This window comes from Manacus candei, unplaced genomic scaffold (assembly GCF_025592945.1).
Source record: "Manacus candei isolate 608988 ecotype Guabito, Panama unplaced genomic scaffold, ASM2559294v1 h1tg000018l, whole genome shotgun sequence".
NCBI classification, from domain to species: domain Eukaryota; kingdom Metazoa; phylum Chordata; class Aves; order Passeriformes; family Pipridae; genus Manacus; species Manacus candei.
The window spans coordinates 3937281-3951253 of NW_026138066.1; the positions used below are offsets into that span (position 1 = coordinate 3937281).

Consider the following 13973-nt stretch of genomic DNA (forward strand, 5'->3'; position numbering starts at 1 on the left):
TTTTTGAGTTCCCGCAGAGGAATAATAACTCCTGACAGCTCTCAGACAGAAGGGATAAAAGTCAGCTCAAATATTTTTCCTCCATTATATCAATGTGTTTTTATTTTTCACTGGTTTGTTTATGTCCTGTTATTGGAAACTTACAGACGGCTGCTAAACAGAGCTTGCTACCTATGTAGCTTTGATGTTATAATGACTGAGCATGAATTTCATATGAAAAACAAGCTTACTTTCTATATATCACTGTTGTATAGCTTGAGAGACAGCAGCAGTGGAGGTGGCCCAGTGTGACTGCCCTGACTCCTGCAGGAACTATGCCTGATCTGTTCCAGATATTCTCTGCAGGGGATTCTTGGATGCCTTCTACAGTGCAGTCACAAATGTACTCAGTATCAGAGCCTTCCCAGTTCCCATGGGACAAGGGGCCAGCTTTCCCAAGGAAGGTGTTTGTTAGGACTTCTTGATAACAGCTACTTGTAATTTTGATGTTATTTGCAGACAGTTTTTCCTTGTTTCATCCTAGCTAATATTTGTCCTTCTTTGTTATCTATACCCTACAGCTACCTCCATGTGGGAATCACAATTTCACTTGGCTGTTTCAGGGGGCTGTGCATGCTGGGACAACTTCCCTACTGACTGTGGAGTCCTTACTTCACTTGTATTTTCTCTTCATCCCCTTCCTACAGGAGTTAAAAATGCTGAACAGTTTATCAGCTTCTGTCCTCAAAATGCCTAGAACTGAATGTAGCCTTCTGGTTGGGGATGCAATGGTGTTAAGATCCTCTCAGATTTCTCATAATATAGCTCCTTGTGGTACTATTTAGGTATAGGCAGCTTTAGTCCAAAATTTGCTGACCATATTTCATTCCAATGTAATAGCTGACTTGCTTTCCCTTTACTCTTGTCTGAGACTGGTGCTTACCAGATCTTCCAGTTTAAGACTTTTGAGTGAAAGGACTTTCCCCTCCATCTGCGTGTTCCTCATCCCAGCTGTCTATATACTGACATTTTCAAGACTGACTGTGCTGCATCTGTACTATGCCCCCTTTTTAGTAAAGTTCAGCATCCACAGGCTGGAGTAACATGTTGGCTTGGAGTCCAGGATTCTTACTGATTTATTAGTACATAGTGATGTACTTACAAAGTATCTAGCATGGAAAGACCTTGATCCCAGAGTGTTTTTGGTAAAAAATGCAGTTGCTAAAGCCAGATCTAATACAACTTGCTGTTTTTCCATGTGGTTGGCCTGCTGTTATTTTTCTTCCCTTGCTTTCAGACCTGCAACCAGTACCCCTGGTGCAGACAGATGCAAGCCTGCTATGCCCATGCCAGCAGCTGCCTGGATGGTAAGGTGGCTGTCTGGTGTACAGATTTGGGCTACCTTGAATCCAGATAGCTTTTGTGAGATGTGGAGAAGAGTTTGCCTTCTCCTTGTGCCTACAAAAACCAATATGGTGTTTTGACGAAGCAAATGGGAGTTTGTGCCTCAGGTTACTTGCGGGGCAGAAATTGCTGTATGGCTGAGAAATTGGCCTTGTCTCCCATCTGCAGTGCCCCTTTTCACCCCTTGTAAGCCTGCATAGGTCACACTTCCAAGGGATGTGTTCCAGTAGCCTACATTGGAGGGCATGTTAACAGTCCCGGGATTTCCAGCTCTTGCTCCTGGTGTCCTAACCAGAGGTAAAGGGAAAAAAACCTCCACAGGTTATTCAGTTCTCCTAATAGCACAAGACAGAGATTCTCCCACTAATATTATTCATGCTTACCTATTCTGTCACCCATGATTACATGGTCATTGTGATGTCTGGAGCTCCCACATTTTGATGTGTTTTTCACCAAGCGCTCTTTCTTCCTGTATGGTTGTGCAGCCACTGTCTCCCAGATAAAGCAAGGTCTCTTGTAAGCAAGTTCAGCTTGCTCAGTGGATGCCCTTTGTAGATAGTTTGTGCTTTGTGCGGATGCTTTTCTTCAGTATCATATCAGGCTCGGAGCTCCTGCAAGTGGTCCCTGGCCATCTGCTGTACCCTGTCAGGCACAGTCTGCAGTACAGAGCACAGTGTACTGCTTTGGCAGGAAGCTTACAGAGCTGGGGCTTCACCACATTGCTTCTCCATGTTCTTGAAAGAATTTTTCCTTCCTGTGCACTTTTCCTGTGCTGACCACTGTCCTGACCAAGCTCTCAGGGTACCAAAAGCATTCTTCACTCCCATTGTCCCCCTGACTAAAGTCCTGCTCTTCATAGGGCAGCATAATTCATTTATTTCTTTCATATCCCTGGTCTGCTCTGCCATAGGTACAGTCTGGTTATGTTGTGTATGTGCTGGTGATTGTTATGTTCAGCTATTTCATTTAAAGTCTCAGGAATGTGAGAGGCCCTCAGAAAAATGCCAAAGTGTTTGAAAATTCCTGAAGTCAATGAGCCGTCATAGTGAAGGCATTCTTTTCTCCCAGCAGGGGCAGCAAGGACCAAAATTCTCACCACATTTATGTTAAACTTCAAGAAGAGGAACCACATAAAAAGTTAGAGCATTTGTTAAACGTAAGGAAAAAAGCTGCAACTGATAGAATGAAATCCTTACGTACTCCCAGCACAGAGGCTTCAGCCATCCTACTCCCTCTAGGTGGATCACAGTTGGTGTGGGAAAAGCTTAGAGCCATAAGTGCTCCCTGCCTTGGCCTGTCAGGACAAACTTTGGAGGTGCAGGTGCCCAACATTAGGGTACCAAGCTGATCCCAGCCTTAAAAGCACTGACAGCACTATGAGGATTGGGAGTAAGGTTTCAAAGTTAAGCAGTCTGATATGAGGAAATTCCAGGGTTGAGCACATTTATAAGCATGTGATAATATCTTTTATTTTCATTGCATGATCTTCTGTTCTTTTGTTTCAAATCTGTCTTGATTTGCATCACAGTGGTGTGGTAATGCTGAAATAGACTGTTGGCTGGCATAACCTCCCCACCCTATGAGGCTTTCCATAAATGTTCTCAAAAATACAGACTTGTTGTTCCTTAGAGCTCCAAGCTGAGGCTCTGGATCTTACTGTCTAAGACCTGACTCAGAGAGAATGAGATTCGCTGATGAGCACTCATAGCTGCAACCACAACCAATGACAGCTGTATTTTAAACACCAAGATAAAATGTTCAGTAGTCTGAAAAATCAGGTATTGGAGACCTAAAGGTTGTGGGCACTCTTGACATTAATTTTTCTAACTCTCAAAATCCCATTTATAAAATAGAAAAATGTCCTACAAAACACAGAGTGATATTGTCAGAGTCCATTTGTTAGTCCATGGCATATTGATCAATACCACAGGAAAATGTAACAGTGGCTTGATATTGAGTGAGGTGCTGACTTGAAAACTGTTGTAGGATGGGAATGTTGCACTAAGCATCTTCAGATCTCCTGAAGAATCCAACTTACACTAAAGGTTTAGATTTTTTTTAGTTTATTTATTTTTTAATTTTTTTATTTTTAATTGAGATTCCTGAGGTGATTTAGATACTGGGTGGGGAGGGGGGACTGTGAAAGCAAGACAGGTGCTTCTCACTTTTCCAAAGGTTCATTCTTCTTTTCTTGCAGAGATTTGAGTTTAATTAACTTTCTCACTAGAGTCAGAAACTGAGGTCAGTGTGGATGGGACTCTAAAGTTGCAAGAAGATGTTTTTCTGGCTTTCAGTTTTTGGGAAGGGATTTATAAAAAGCTCCCAAAAAGTCTCTCCTGGACAATTCACATTTGTATCTTATAGGACAGAGAACATTCAAAGACAAAAAATTTTCAATTGGACACTCAGTGATGAGTTGCAAGAAAAAAACTCCAAAGATGGCACAGAAGAAAACATTTCTAAGATTGAGACTTGACAGCATAACACCAGGAGGCAGTTGAACTTCACAAACTTGAAACTCCTATGAACACTTAGAAAGTTCAGCAACAGCAAGAAGCAAGAGGAGACAAGTGTTTGCATCCACATTTGTCATTTTTTGCTACAGGGTGGAAACATGCTGATGTTCAGTTGCAAAAAGAGTCCCAGAAGAGGTAACTGGCCAAAAGATTTCAGCCCTAAGGAAACCATATGCGCCACTTTTGGGAGAACACACCAGTCATCACTCAGAGAATGATGTTTTCAAAGTCAGTCTTTATTGTCTATTGTTTGGAGATAAATAGCTGGTTTTCTCCAATGAGAAGTGGTGAGTGACTTTCTGAGCTTTCCCCAGGAAAGTATTTCAGAGTGAAAAGCTAAGTCATCTGCCCTTCTCTGGTTATATTTTTTAAGCAAGTCAGACTACATTCCTAGGATTTTTAAAACATTTTTTATTAATTTTTATTCCTTTTGACATGTTTTTTATAGTAAAAGAACAGAGAATAACATATTACAATGTATATAGACTGAAGTCCTTCAATAAGATACTTTTAACACATTTGCTTTCTTGCACCATAGCCATCTCTCACTGAAAAATGGAACTTTCAGGAATTACAGGTCATTAGAAAAAACTCAGGACCTCAGACAAAACAACTGTGAGGGTATTTTAAGACTCCTAAGTCTCAAAATTCCTTACAAGTAAAGGAATGAATGCAATCCCTATTAATGAATAGAAATTATTTTTAAAATAACTAATAAACTGTGTTGACTCAAAGCATCCATCTTCTGATACAGCTCAACAGCCAGGCATGAGAGCTGGGGTGTGTGTGCATTCCTGTTGGACTCCTCTAGGAAGGAGAATGGAGTAGTTCTCTGATGGGAACTAGGGATATGGCAATTAGATGTGGAACTACACCAGGACTCTCCCATTGGCTCGAAAGCTTCAGTTCCTGGATTAAGGAGAATTTTGCTTTTACTCTAGTATTTTCTGACAGAGTATCTCACTATCTTTGGACCGTTTTCCCAAGGCCTGAGATGAAAACAGAGGAAAATTTTCTCCTCTCATTGTTCTCCTGCTTAAAAAACCTTAAAAAAAGGGAAAACTCAATGATAATAGAGGCAATCAGCTTGCAGGATCCAAAACTGGATCCAGTGGGTCTTTTCCCAGAGAGAAGAGGACAGACTGAGAAGGTGCAGTAAGGATCATATGATACAGGATGGCATAATGTGAGGGAAAGCATGAGAGCATTGCCATAGGAACTACATCTAACTAGAGAAAGAGAGGGCTAGCACATGAGCTTGAAAAAAATGAAATCAGTTCCCTACAGTAAAAGCTAAATAAAACATAATCTACATAAAGAACACTTAGGGAAAGAAGAAAAGCATTAAAAGGTGAGAAAGGCAGGAGAGATTGGAAGTAAGTGGAAAGGACAGACTGCTTCAGGAAAATAGCTCTGGGCTGCAATTAGCTAAATGGTACATGACTTCTGTGCTGTGAGAGTGTTGTGGTTCTGAACCACTCTGTGGTTTACTAGTGTTTCTAATGGCAGGAGTGCTGAATAATGAAAGCTGTACTCTTGACTGCCAACAGGAATTAATTTCCTTTAGTTTTTGGTGCTGAAGCTATATTTTAACCAAAAGCGGCTAGCTTTTGTTTCTGGAATAACAGTAGCAGATAACTATAGCACTGCCATGGATTTGTAGTGATGCTTTATGTGTGGGGATCAATCATTTAGACAGGATTTGCTCTCCTCTTCACAATCACTGCTTGCTTCCATGAACATGTTCAGCATAGGAAAGATAAGATGGGGGGAGGCAGTTCTTATGCAATGAGGCTTGTCAAGCTAAAGGCAATGATTAAAAATTTTATCTCCTCTTATGCATATTATGTAGCTACAACAAACCTGCTTCTTGCCTACAAACAAAACAAAAGCCTTTCCTGAATGGCAGGGCAGTAGGGAATCTTGGTGCCTTCCCCAAACATTTAAGTGGTTATGGGTGCCTTGCCACTCCTCAGCATTCAGGCTACCAGAGACCAGGAGACACAGATCAATAGCATTAAGTGGATTCACTCCATGCTTGCCTGCATGTACTCATCCTACCCTTCTCTTGCCTCCTCACTTGCTCTGCTCTTACCTCTCACTGGGGGCACCATTTGCCTGCTTGTCCAGACAAGCTCCAGAGCTTGAAGTTGCCAGAGGAAGAAAGAAAAGCCTTCCTGTTTATGGGGGGCAGTGTGAAGGGAGACTTGTACCATGCTAAATACAGGGAAGAGGGAGAAGTTAATGCAATGCCATCTTCTGCTGGCAGTCTGCTGACAGATCATAATGATTCTCTCTCTTCCTAACCAGCAGCAAGCATGTCTTGGGGAGCAAATGTCTCAAGTAAGTATGTGTGGGCAGGGGGACAGTGCAAGTGTCATACAGGGCATCCCATCAAAGGAGAGGAAACACAGCGTCATTTGGAGTGCTGCTTCTTCGGAATTGCAACCACAAAGGAATGAATAAGAGGATTAATTCACTTAGCTATTGATCTCAGACACACATATTTTCACTTAACATTATAACAGCCAGACTTTCATGGCTTGTGGGCAGTACAGCAGATACAGCATTTGCAAGCCCTTATTCCCATTTGCTGATGAGGTAAATCTTAGCAGCACATTGCTTATGGTGAACCCCTGGAGAAGATTCTCCTATGGAAAGATTGACTAACGTCTGAACTGGCGACTCTAAAGCTGTTCTCTACAGATGTACTCTCAGCAAATGATTGGTGGCCCAAATAACATGGAGACCTACCCATGGAAATTCTATATAGAAAGCTGTCAGGGAGGGAAGGAAGAAAACAGAATAGGCTTGATATAATTAGGTCTGCACACAATGTCTCAGCTAATCAGGGACAAAGTTCAAATACAGCCTCCCTGTATCTCCATAAATATTGAATATCTATGACAGTGAGAGAGGAAATAATATAGTGCAGGGAGACATTAAGACATTTTTCATAGTTTCATCACATGGAACATGAGGTCTGCTCAGGGTCCCAAATAACTTTGCCAAATTAATCTGCAAAGGACGTTCTCATAACTAGCTCTTACAAAACCACTCTGCCCATAAGTGGGTGGATGCAAGGGCCAAAAATAAGTGTCAAAGGTGGTGAAGACCATGCTGAAATCTGTGGAGTCACCAGGTGACACCAGTAGAGATGCTGACACGTTAGATGATCCCAAACTGGGCCAGCTCGTGCAGTTCCAGATGGCTGAAAGCTTCCCATGGGCAAATCACTGTGATATCTGCAAAAGAGAGAAAATTAGAAATGAGTTCTGGTCCCTGCATTCCTTTTATTTATTTTTTATTAATGGAAAGGCTGATTTATTCAGGAAACATTAAGAAGAATGAGACTCCACCTGAAGGTTAAATGAGCAGTTGAGCATTTCAAATCTGATACTACCTGTCAGACCAAACCAGATCAGTGTATTTTTCTCTCTGTGAGAAAAAGCAAGCCAGCATTTCCTACAGTCTCTTCAGTGACTATGTAAACTGGTGTAAAAATTCATTCCAATTATGTGGTCTCTACTATTCTTATAAACTATCTGTAACCAAAATGTGATCTCCTTGAAGATGTGCAGCTTTAAATCTGATGATGAATAATTTGGTCTACGGGTTCTGTAACTCTCTTCTTATCAATACCTACAAAGCTCTGACTGGCTACAGCTCATCCAGTGCATGTTTCTCAATCCCAGATGGGTACATAAAATTCTTAAAATTAGGATTCTGATGACAACACAAATACTTAACCATCTGGGATTTAGTTCCTGTGATTTTTGGTATTAATAGCTTGGCATTTAGCATTTCTTTGGGAACCTCATGCTGCTGAAATTCTTAGCTAGAGTATTAGCAGAAAACAAACAAGCACTTTAACAGCCAAATGTGAGTATTGAGAAATTGAAGCATGTCTAAATGGCCTTTCTGTCTAGTAGTGTATGAGAGCATAAGCATGAACGTGGCAGCTTGCAGAGGTAGTACTAGCCTTCCCAGGTGACTCTGAGAGCTGCAGAGAGACCAGGGAAAAAAAGAGGTCACCCCAGAATCCTCTCTCATCATTAAGTTTGTCTGCACTTGTGTTAAAGCAGGGCATGACAACAGCATCCTGCACAACTTACCTGTGCCCAGTCCCTCCATGCCTGGGATGTCATCTCCAAACCTAGGAGAGAAAAGAGCAGGTAAGGAGTGAGTTCGGGCCAGCAGCAAGGATAGGGGAGCTGCCCTGAACCCCCAGCCAAGGAATGAGAATGGTGGGTGGGCAGCAGAAGAAGGGAAGCAGCTCTAGGTTGAAGAGCTGATGGCACCAAGGGGCAGGAGGCAGCCTTCTGGCTCTTTGCCTGAGAAAGATGGTATTGCAGAGGCCCAGCTTAGAGTGGGGAGCCACCCAACTAGCATGGTTTCTTCTCTTTCCAAAATTCCCTTACCCTCTTACTCCTTTTTTGGGAGGCTTGCTCTTGAACTGCCTTGTCTGTCTCTGCTTGAACTTGGGAGGCCCCTTGCGTGGTGTGGTGGAACCAGCTGGAGCAGCATCTCCAGTGTTGAGGGTGGCAGCTGGAGTCTCACTCATCGCTGGGCTGTGTGCAGCAGGCACGCACCTCTCTCAGATCCCTCTGTCTGCAAGATAACAGCAAGAACTGACACAACATTCTGGTTATCTCTGCTTATCTCTTCTAGGTATCAGTAGTCAGTTGACAGAATTATGGAAAATATAATTGTGACAGGATTAAAGTTAATGATATTAAAGATAAAGAAAGATTGTAATGCATACAAATTAAGCAGGGTAGCACTGCCTTTCATCTGGCATGCTAGAATTAAGATGTCAAACGAAGAACACTTGAGCTAAGGCCAAAAAACACTTAACCCCACGGTGCAATGACTTGCAAACTCATGGGGACTCACACCTTCTTTTGTCTCAAAAACATCTGGACTCTTGGAGACAGGTTGATGCAGCGGCTTGCCCCACAGTTTTGGTAAAATAGAAAACTTAATGCTGATGTTGTTTGTTTTCTAGTTAGCCTTGGAATAGCAGTGCTGATGTTTTTACTGACTAGGAACGACAAAGACACATGCATGGCTTAGAGAAATATCCTGTCTTTGGGAATGATCATGATATACTTCACCTGTTCTTATACCTGTGCCTATGCACTATCTGATGAACACTGATGGACATGGGATGTTGAGCTAGATGGGCCCTTTATCTGGGTGGAGCTGCTGTTAGGGTTTCATGATTGTCAATACCAAACTTATGGGAAATAGCACAGGATTGTTGAAAGATTATAGAGAAAGCTAAGGCTTGGAGACAGTCTTTTATGCAGAAGTTAATTATGCAGGATTTAGCAGAGTATTTAGAAGAGTAACTTTCCCCAGGATGTGGCCATTTTGATATTTTTGAAAATTATATTACATATGCTGACCTCTCTTCATGACACTGTACATGAGCCAAGCTCCACTTCACAGGGGCTAAACAGTTCTTAAGGAGCAATTTTTGTTTGGGAGACACCTCTCCTGCCTTAGACGGCTGAACTGCTGCACTTTGAACTTTTTGCTTCCTTCCCTGAGAAGACAGCAATAAGTCTCAGAAGTGCCCAAAGGGGAGCTTCCAGCCCTTCATTAAATTTTGTCTAATTAGTATGGTAGAATGGTCTGAGCAAGTGTATTTATGGATAAAAATAAATGCAATTTTTTTCTCCCTTCCTTGAAGTCACGTTCTTCCTCATGACTGCTACATATCTCCTATCTCCAGGTGTTCGTCCCTGTGCATCCAGGCTGATATAATCGCTGATGGAATTAACTTCAGGATTTGGTACTAAAGACTAATCTCATTATATCACCATAGTACTTTGGCTTAATCCCCAACATCACCTGCCGCGACACTCGGGACTTTTAATCTCAGAACTATAAATGCCATCAAAGATTTTCTTTTCCTTAATCTAAAGAGGGTTCATGTATTTGACTGTCCAGAAATAGCCAGAGTGCTGGAAAGCAAAGCCTGAGATAGAAAGAGAAAGATCATCTGAGCAATCTTCCTGTGTCACTTGCACATCAATGCAAGGTGAAGAGCCATATTTCTGTATTTGTGGCAGTCTAGGAATACTTCACCCAGGACATCTTTCCATCTGTGGTGGCAGAAGGATGGTTCCAAATGATAGTTCTTCTGTCGCTTGTGGTCAGGCTTCTGTCTCAGCTGTAATATCCCAAGCAAGAGACTGGACAGGTTCCAGCAGCCCCAAATGGAGCAGCAGATGGTTGTGTCTGCAGCTGAAGTATGCACAGATGCTATTCCTCCGCAAGTAACACAATGCTTCCTAAGCACACGCTGTGCCCACAAACACAGGGATCAGCTCAAACTGTAGAAGTTACTTCTTTGCCTGCCATCTCTGAAGCACCTGAACAGTCTCCCAATATTTACAGATTTATCCCCACAGCAGGGTGTTAGGACAGGCAAACAGTGTCACCTTCATCTGCTACAGAATGAGATTGGGGGTACAGTGATAGGTATCACCTGGACTGCACTGCTGGATTTCATCCTTGTTGGTGATGAAATCTTTTGACTCATGGTTTTTTAGAGCCAAACTGAGAGGTGAAGGCACGTTGGCTCAAAAACAAAGACAGAATTTGGTGCCTCACTGTTACTCAGCATGGGAGAAATTCAGATGGTACTGCCCTACAACAAAATGCTTTGCATCAAAAAACTGATTCATTTTTAGCATGTCTGCTAATGCCCGAAGTACATTATTATGCTACTGTCTCAGGTGCAATTCTCATTAGTAGGTTGTCTGTCTGCATTAGATACCCTTCCTGTACTACAAGGCACACGCATCCACTTTTAAGCACCATGTCAATCTGACATCAAAGTAGCCCTCTCAAGGGCTACTCCCAAAAGTACAACAGAAAAAACAAACCAACTAACAGATTTCCATCCCTTAGGACTGACATCCAAAATTTGCAAGATGCATTTGAGCTCCATCTCCAACTGAATTCTTGCCCTGCTTCACCAACCCCTGCTGTCTGCCAGCATGATACCTTAATCACAAAAATGTCTTTGAGGGTCCACACCTTGTCCCTGACCTTTACTTAACAGACGAGGAAGATTCAGTACTTGGAGTTTCCTTTTCCCCCAATCCAAACTAGTTGTATCCATCTACCAGCTACTCAATAACCCAGGATTTGATAGGAAAAATTATCTGCCCAAATCACACTTCATCCTCTCTCACCTGCATGAATTCAAAAAAGAGCACTCAATGAAACTTTCAGTAAGGGACAATTCTAACTTCTCCCTTATTAACTTCCCTCTACCCATTCTCTCCATGCATCACTAAAAGATTTTACTGAGGATGGAAAGCAACCTTAATGCCACAGAACAACCATATTTTGCAGTAGGAATCAAGCTGCTCTCTCACCACTGAGCTAGTGGTGCACAGTCAGATTTCTCCATTCATGCTGGAATGGGCCCTGACCCACAACATGGAATCTACCCCAGTTCCCACATCTTGGAAACCAACTGCCCCTACATACAGCCAGACCAGCACCCCAGGATCACAGATATGAAAGAAATGCCAATAGCATCTTCTTCACAGCCTTTTGTCTTACCGTACCTGGTTACTCCAATAGTCCTTGGTATCAGATCAAATGTTTTGATCTCCTCTAGATCTCTGCAAGTGCTATGATGATTCCTCCCAGTGCTTCCTTGTCTGTCAGGTCTCTTTTGCTTCTGCCAGCACTGGGGTGCAGCTCCTGGACAAGAGCTGATGGCTGTGGATGCTAAAGCTGTTGAGGCATAAGATCCTCTGCCATGCACTTCCTCTGCCCCCTCCTCTGACAAGGTGTTACTTAATTGCCCCTGACAGCATTTCTGCTCAGATAGGGTTTAATCCTCTGGGCAAGAGCTTTGCTTGCGTGGGAATGCTAATTATACCTAATACACATTAATGGGCTTATCTCAGTTGCGTCAGAAATCCCACCTCCAGGTTGTTGTCCAGGTTAATCATCCTTATTTTAATTTTCTTCGAATTTAAAGGGGCTTGAATACTACTGACAAATGCTGACTCTTTAATCTGTCCTGTCCTTAATCTCTGATTCTCTGTGGAAAATGTCCCTGGCAGATAATGTAGATACCTCACTTGATCTTCTTCAGACAATTTTGGTGTAGGAACTCATCTTCCCCTGTCCAAAACATTCAAAAATACAGACTTCTCCATGTGTGCTTGTCTTATGCTGTCTCAGGGGTGTCAGACACAGAACCTCCCTGAGCCATGGCACTCCATTCAGGGATACAGGGGAAGTAGACAGCAACCACGAGGAAATACCCTTGTTTGCACATTCTTTTTGATGGACTTCTTGCATGCTCAGCTCCCGACCTCATAAGAGCCACTAGCATCATCCTTGCAGGCAAGCTTTCAACAGGAAGTATTGTATCCAGTGTAAGATGCCTTTGAGGAGTCTCATAGCTCCAGTCTCAGTTGCTTGAGCTGGCTAATCATAGTGATGGAAAAAGTCCACAGAAGTCCAGCTCTTTCTGCTCCTGTGTTTTACACAGGATCTCAAACCCTTCATTCTAGCAGCTGTTTTAAGACCAAGAACAGGTGAAAGAGAATGCACTCTGAAAGACAGAAACTCATTTAAAGTAGAACTATATTCCCAAATGGAAATAATTCGAAAGACTATCCTAGTTGAAAGAAGGGATTCAGTAACACCAGAGGTACAGCATCACAGGTTACAAACTCCCCACTGATGTTTCCTGCATGTACAGCTGGGCAGCACAGCAGGAAACACCAGCTGCCTGTCCCAGCTGCTCCTCAGGAGCCCCCCGATGCTGCTCACCTGTAGGTTCAGCAAGTTGCAGACACGAGCCAAGGGGGTTCCAGGGAACCCTGACCAAGGGGTGCCCAGCTTGGGAAAATAAGCAGCCTTGCAGAGAGCAAAGCTGCTTGTACAGCCAGGAAACTGAGCTCCAGCACCTGCCCTAATGTTAGAGGAAACAGAAAACAAACACAGAAGAACCACAACTTCCTCTCCTAGCTACTGGATCTGTTCGCGCTCTCCAAGTTCAAACATCCAGATTTTCTTCCCCGTAGGGTTTTTTACGGACTTTTCTCTCCCCTTGGTTTTGTAGCCAGTTCCTTTTTCATCCCCCTGCCCCCCTTATTGATTTGAGCTCCTGGAGAACACTTACATTACCAAAGGCTCCTCTTCCAAATCATTCAACTCCTGTCCTGCAGCCTGTGTAGAAAGAGTCTCGAGGTGTCCTTTCTCCTCCAGATATACCCTGCCACCAGGTGACATCAGGACATCAGTCGTGGGCGGGTGCCTACGCGGCGCAAGGAGGTGGGGGGAGCACTGGAAGACCAGCACTGTGCAGGCACAGCTTTGGCAAGGTCTAGGGGAGCAACAGAGCCTTGGCACACTCTTGAGGGGTGATGTGCCACTTTCTGCAAGAAAAGTGGCTTCTCTGGAGCTCCTGGGGTGAGATCTCTGGAGAAGCAAAGAGAAATAAAGAAATAACCTGCGCTTTGAGCAATGGTACTGCTTGGGAAAACACACACACACACTTGTGTCTGCACATGTCAGAGTAGGAAGGATTTGGTCCTAATCACCCCCTATCCCTCCCCTCTGCTGGTGAACGCCTGGAGAGGTTTCCAGTAAACTTCTTGGCAATGCTGCAAAGGTGAAGACACCTTACAGAGCAACGTATGCAATCAACCCAATGTCAACAGCGCTGAGTCTGCTCAAGGGAATCATAGGGAATGCTGCTGAGATGCTATGCAGGGTCTTGGTGAAGCAGCTGGAAAGGCAGGGGAAGAAGGGAGAACCTTTGTGTTGCTCGTAGGTGGCCAGCCAAGGGGGTGGCCTGTCACCTCTGAGAACCAACAGAGGTGAAAGGCTGAGGGTAACAGCTAGGTTGCATCTGGGTACCTGTAGGGGGTATGTTTAAGGTACAGGGGATGCACCAGGGCAAGAGTGCCCGTGGGAGCATGCGCTGACATAGACAACATTATTGGTCAAAGAAGTCACATGGTTTTAAGGGATAAAACCAGCGCCGAATTTGAAATAAATCTCTTTGTTTCACCACCTCACGAG

The 13973-nt window shown here is 43.4% G+C and overlaps 1 protein-coding gene across 4 annotated transcripts; it reads right to left on the reverse strand.

The window, feature by feature from the left end:
* Window positions 1-6197: 6197 nt before the first annotated feature.
* Window positions 6198-13129, reverse strand: PDE6H (phosphodiesterase 6H). 4 transcript variants are annotated; one of them, XM_051784352.1, is made up of 5 exons: window positions 12017-12162; window positions 11492-11648; window positions 8321-8510; window positions 8015-8055; window positions 6198-7144 (listed from the first exon to the last, which is right to left on the reverse strand). In XM_051784352.1, exons 3-5 carry the CDS (start codon window positions 8461-8463, stop codon window positions 7068-7070), a joined length of 261 nt encoding a protein of 86 aa, XP_051640312.1. In that variant the 5' UTR covers window positions 8464-8510; window positions 11492-11648; window positions 12017-12162; the 3' UTR covers window positions 6198-7067. The 4 variants fall into 4 exon arrangements, with proteins under 4 accessions (XP_051640312.1, XP_051640314.1, XP_051640313.1 ...); XM_051784354.1 differs by having other exon boundaries at window positions 11487-11648; XM_051784353.1 differs by lacking the exons at window positions 11492-11648; window positions 12017-12162 and adding an exon at window positions 13069-13129.
* Between the last annotated feature and the right edge of the window lie 844 nt (window positions 13130-13973).

What these genes read in the sequence shown, in the direction of transcription:
- PDE6H (XM_051784353.1), bottom strand. Translation starts at nt 8,463, where the DNA reads ATGAGTGAGACTCCAGCTGCCACCCTCAACACTGGAGATGCTGCTCCA. An exon ending in CCCAAAAAAGGAGTAAGAGG is followed by an intron (nt 8,056 to 8,320) that starts GTAAGGGAATTT and finishes TTTCTCTCCTAG; the next exon opens with GTTTGGAGATGACATCCCAG. An exon ending in CATGGAGGGACTGGGCACAG is followed by an intron (nt 7,145 to 8,014) that starts GTAAGTTGTGCA and finishes TCTCTTTTGCAG; the next exon opens with ATATCACAGTGATTTGCCCA.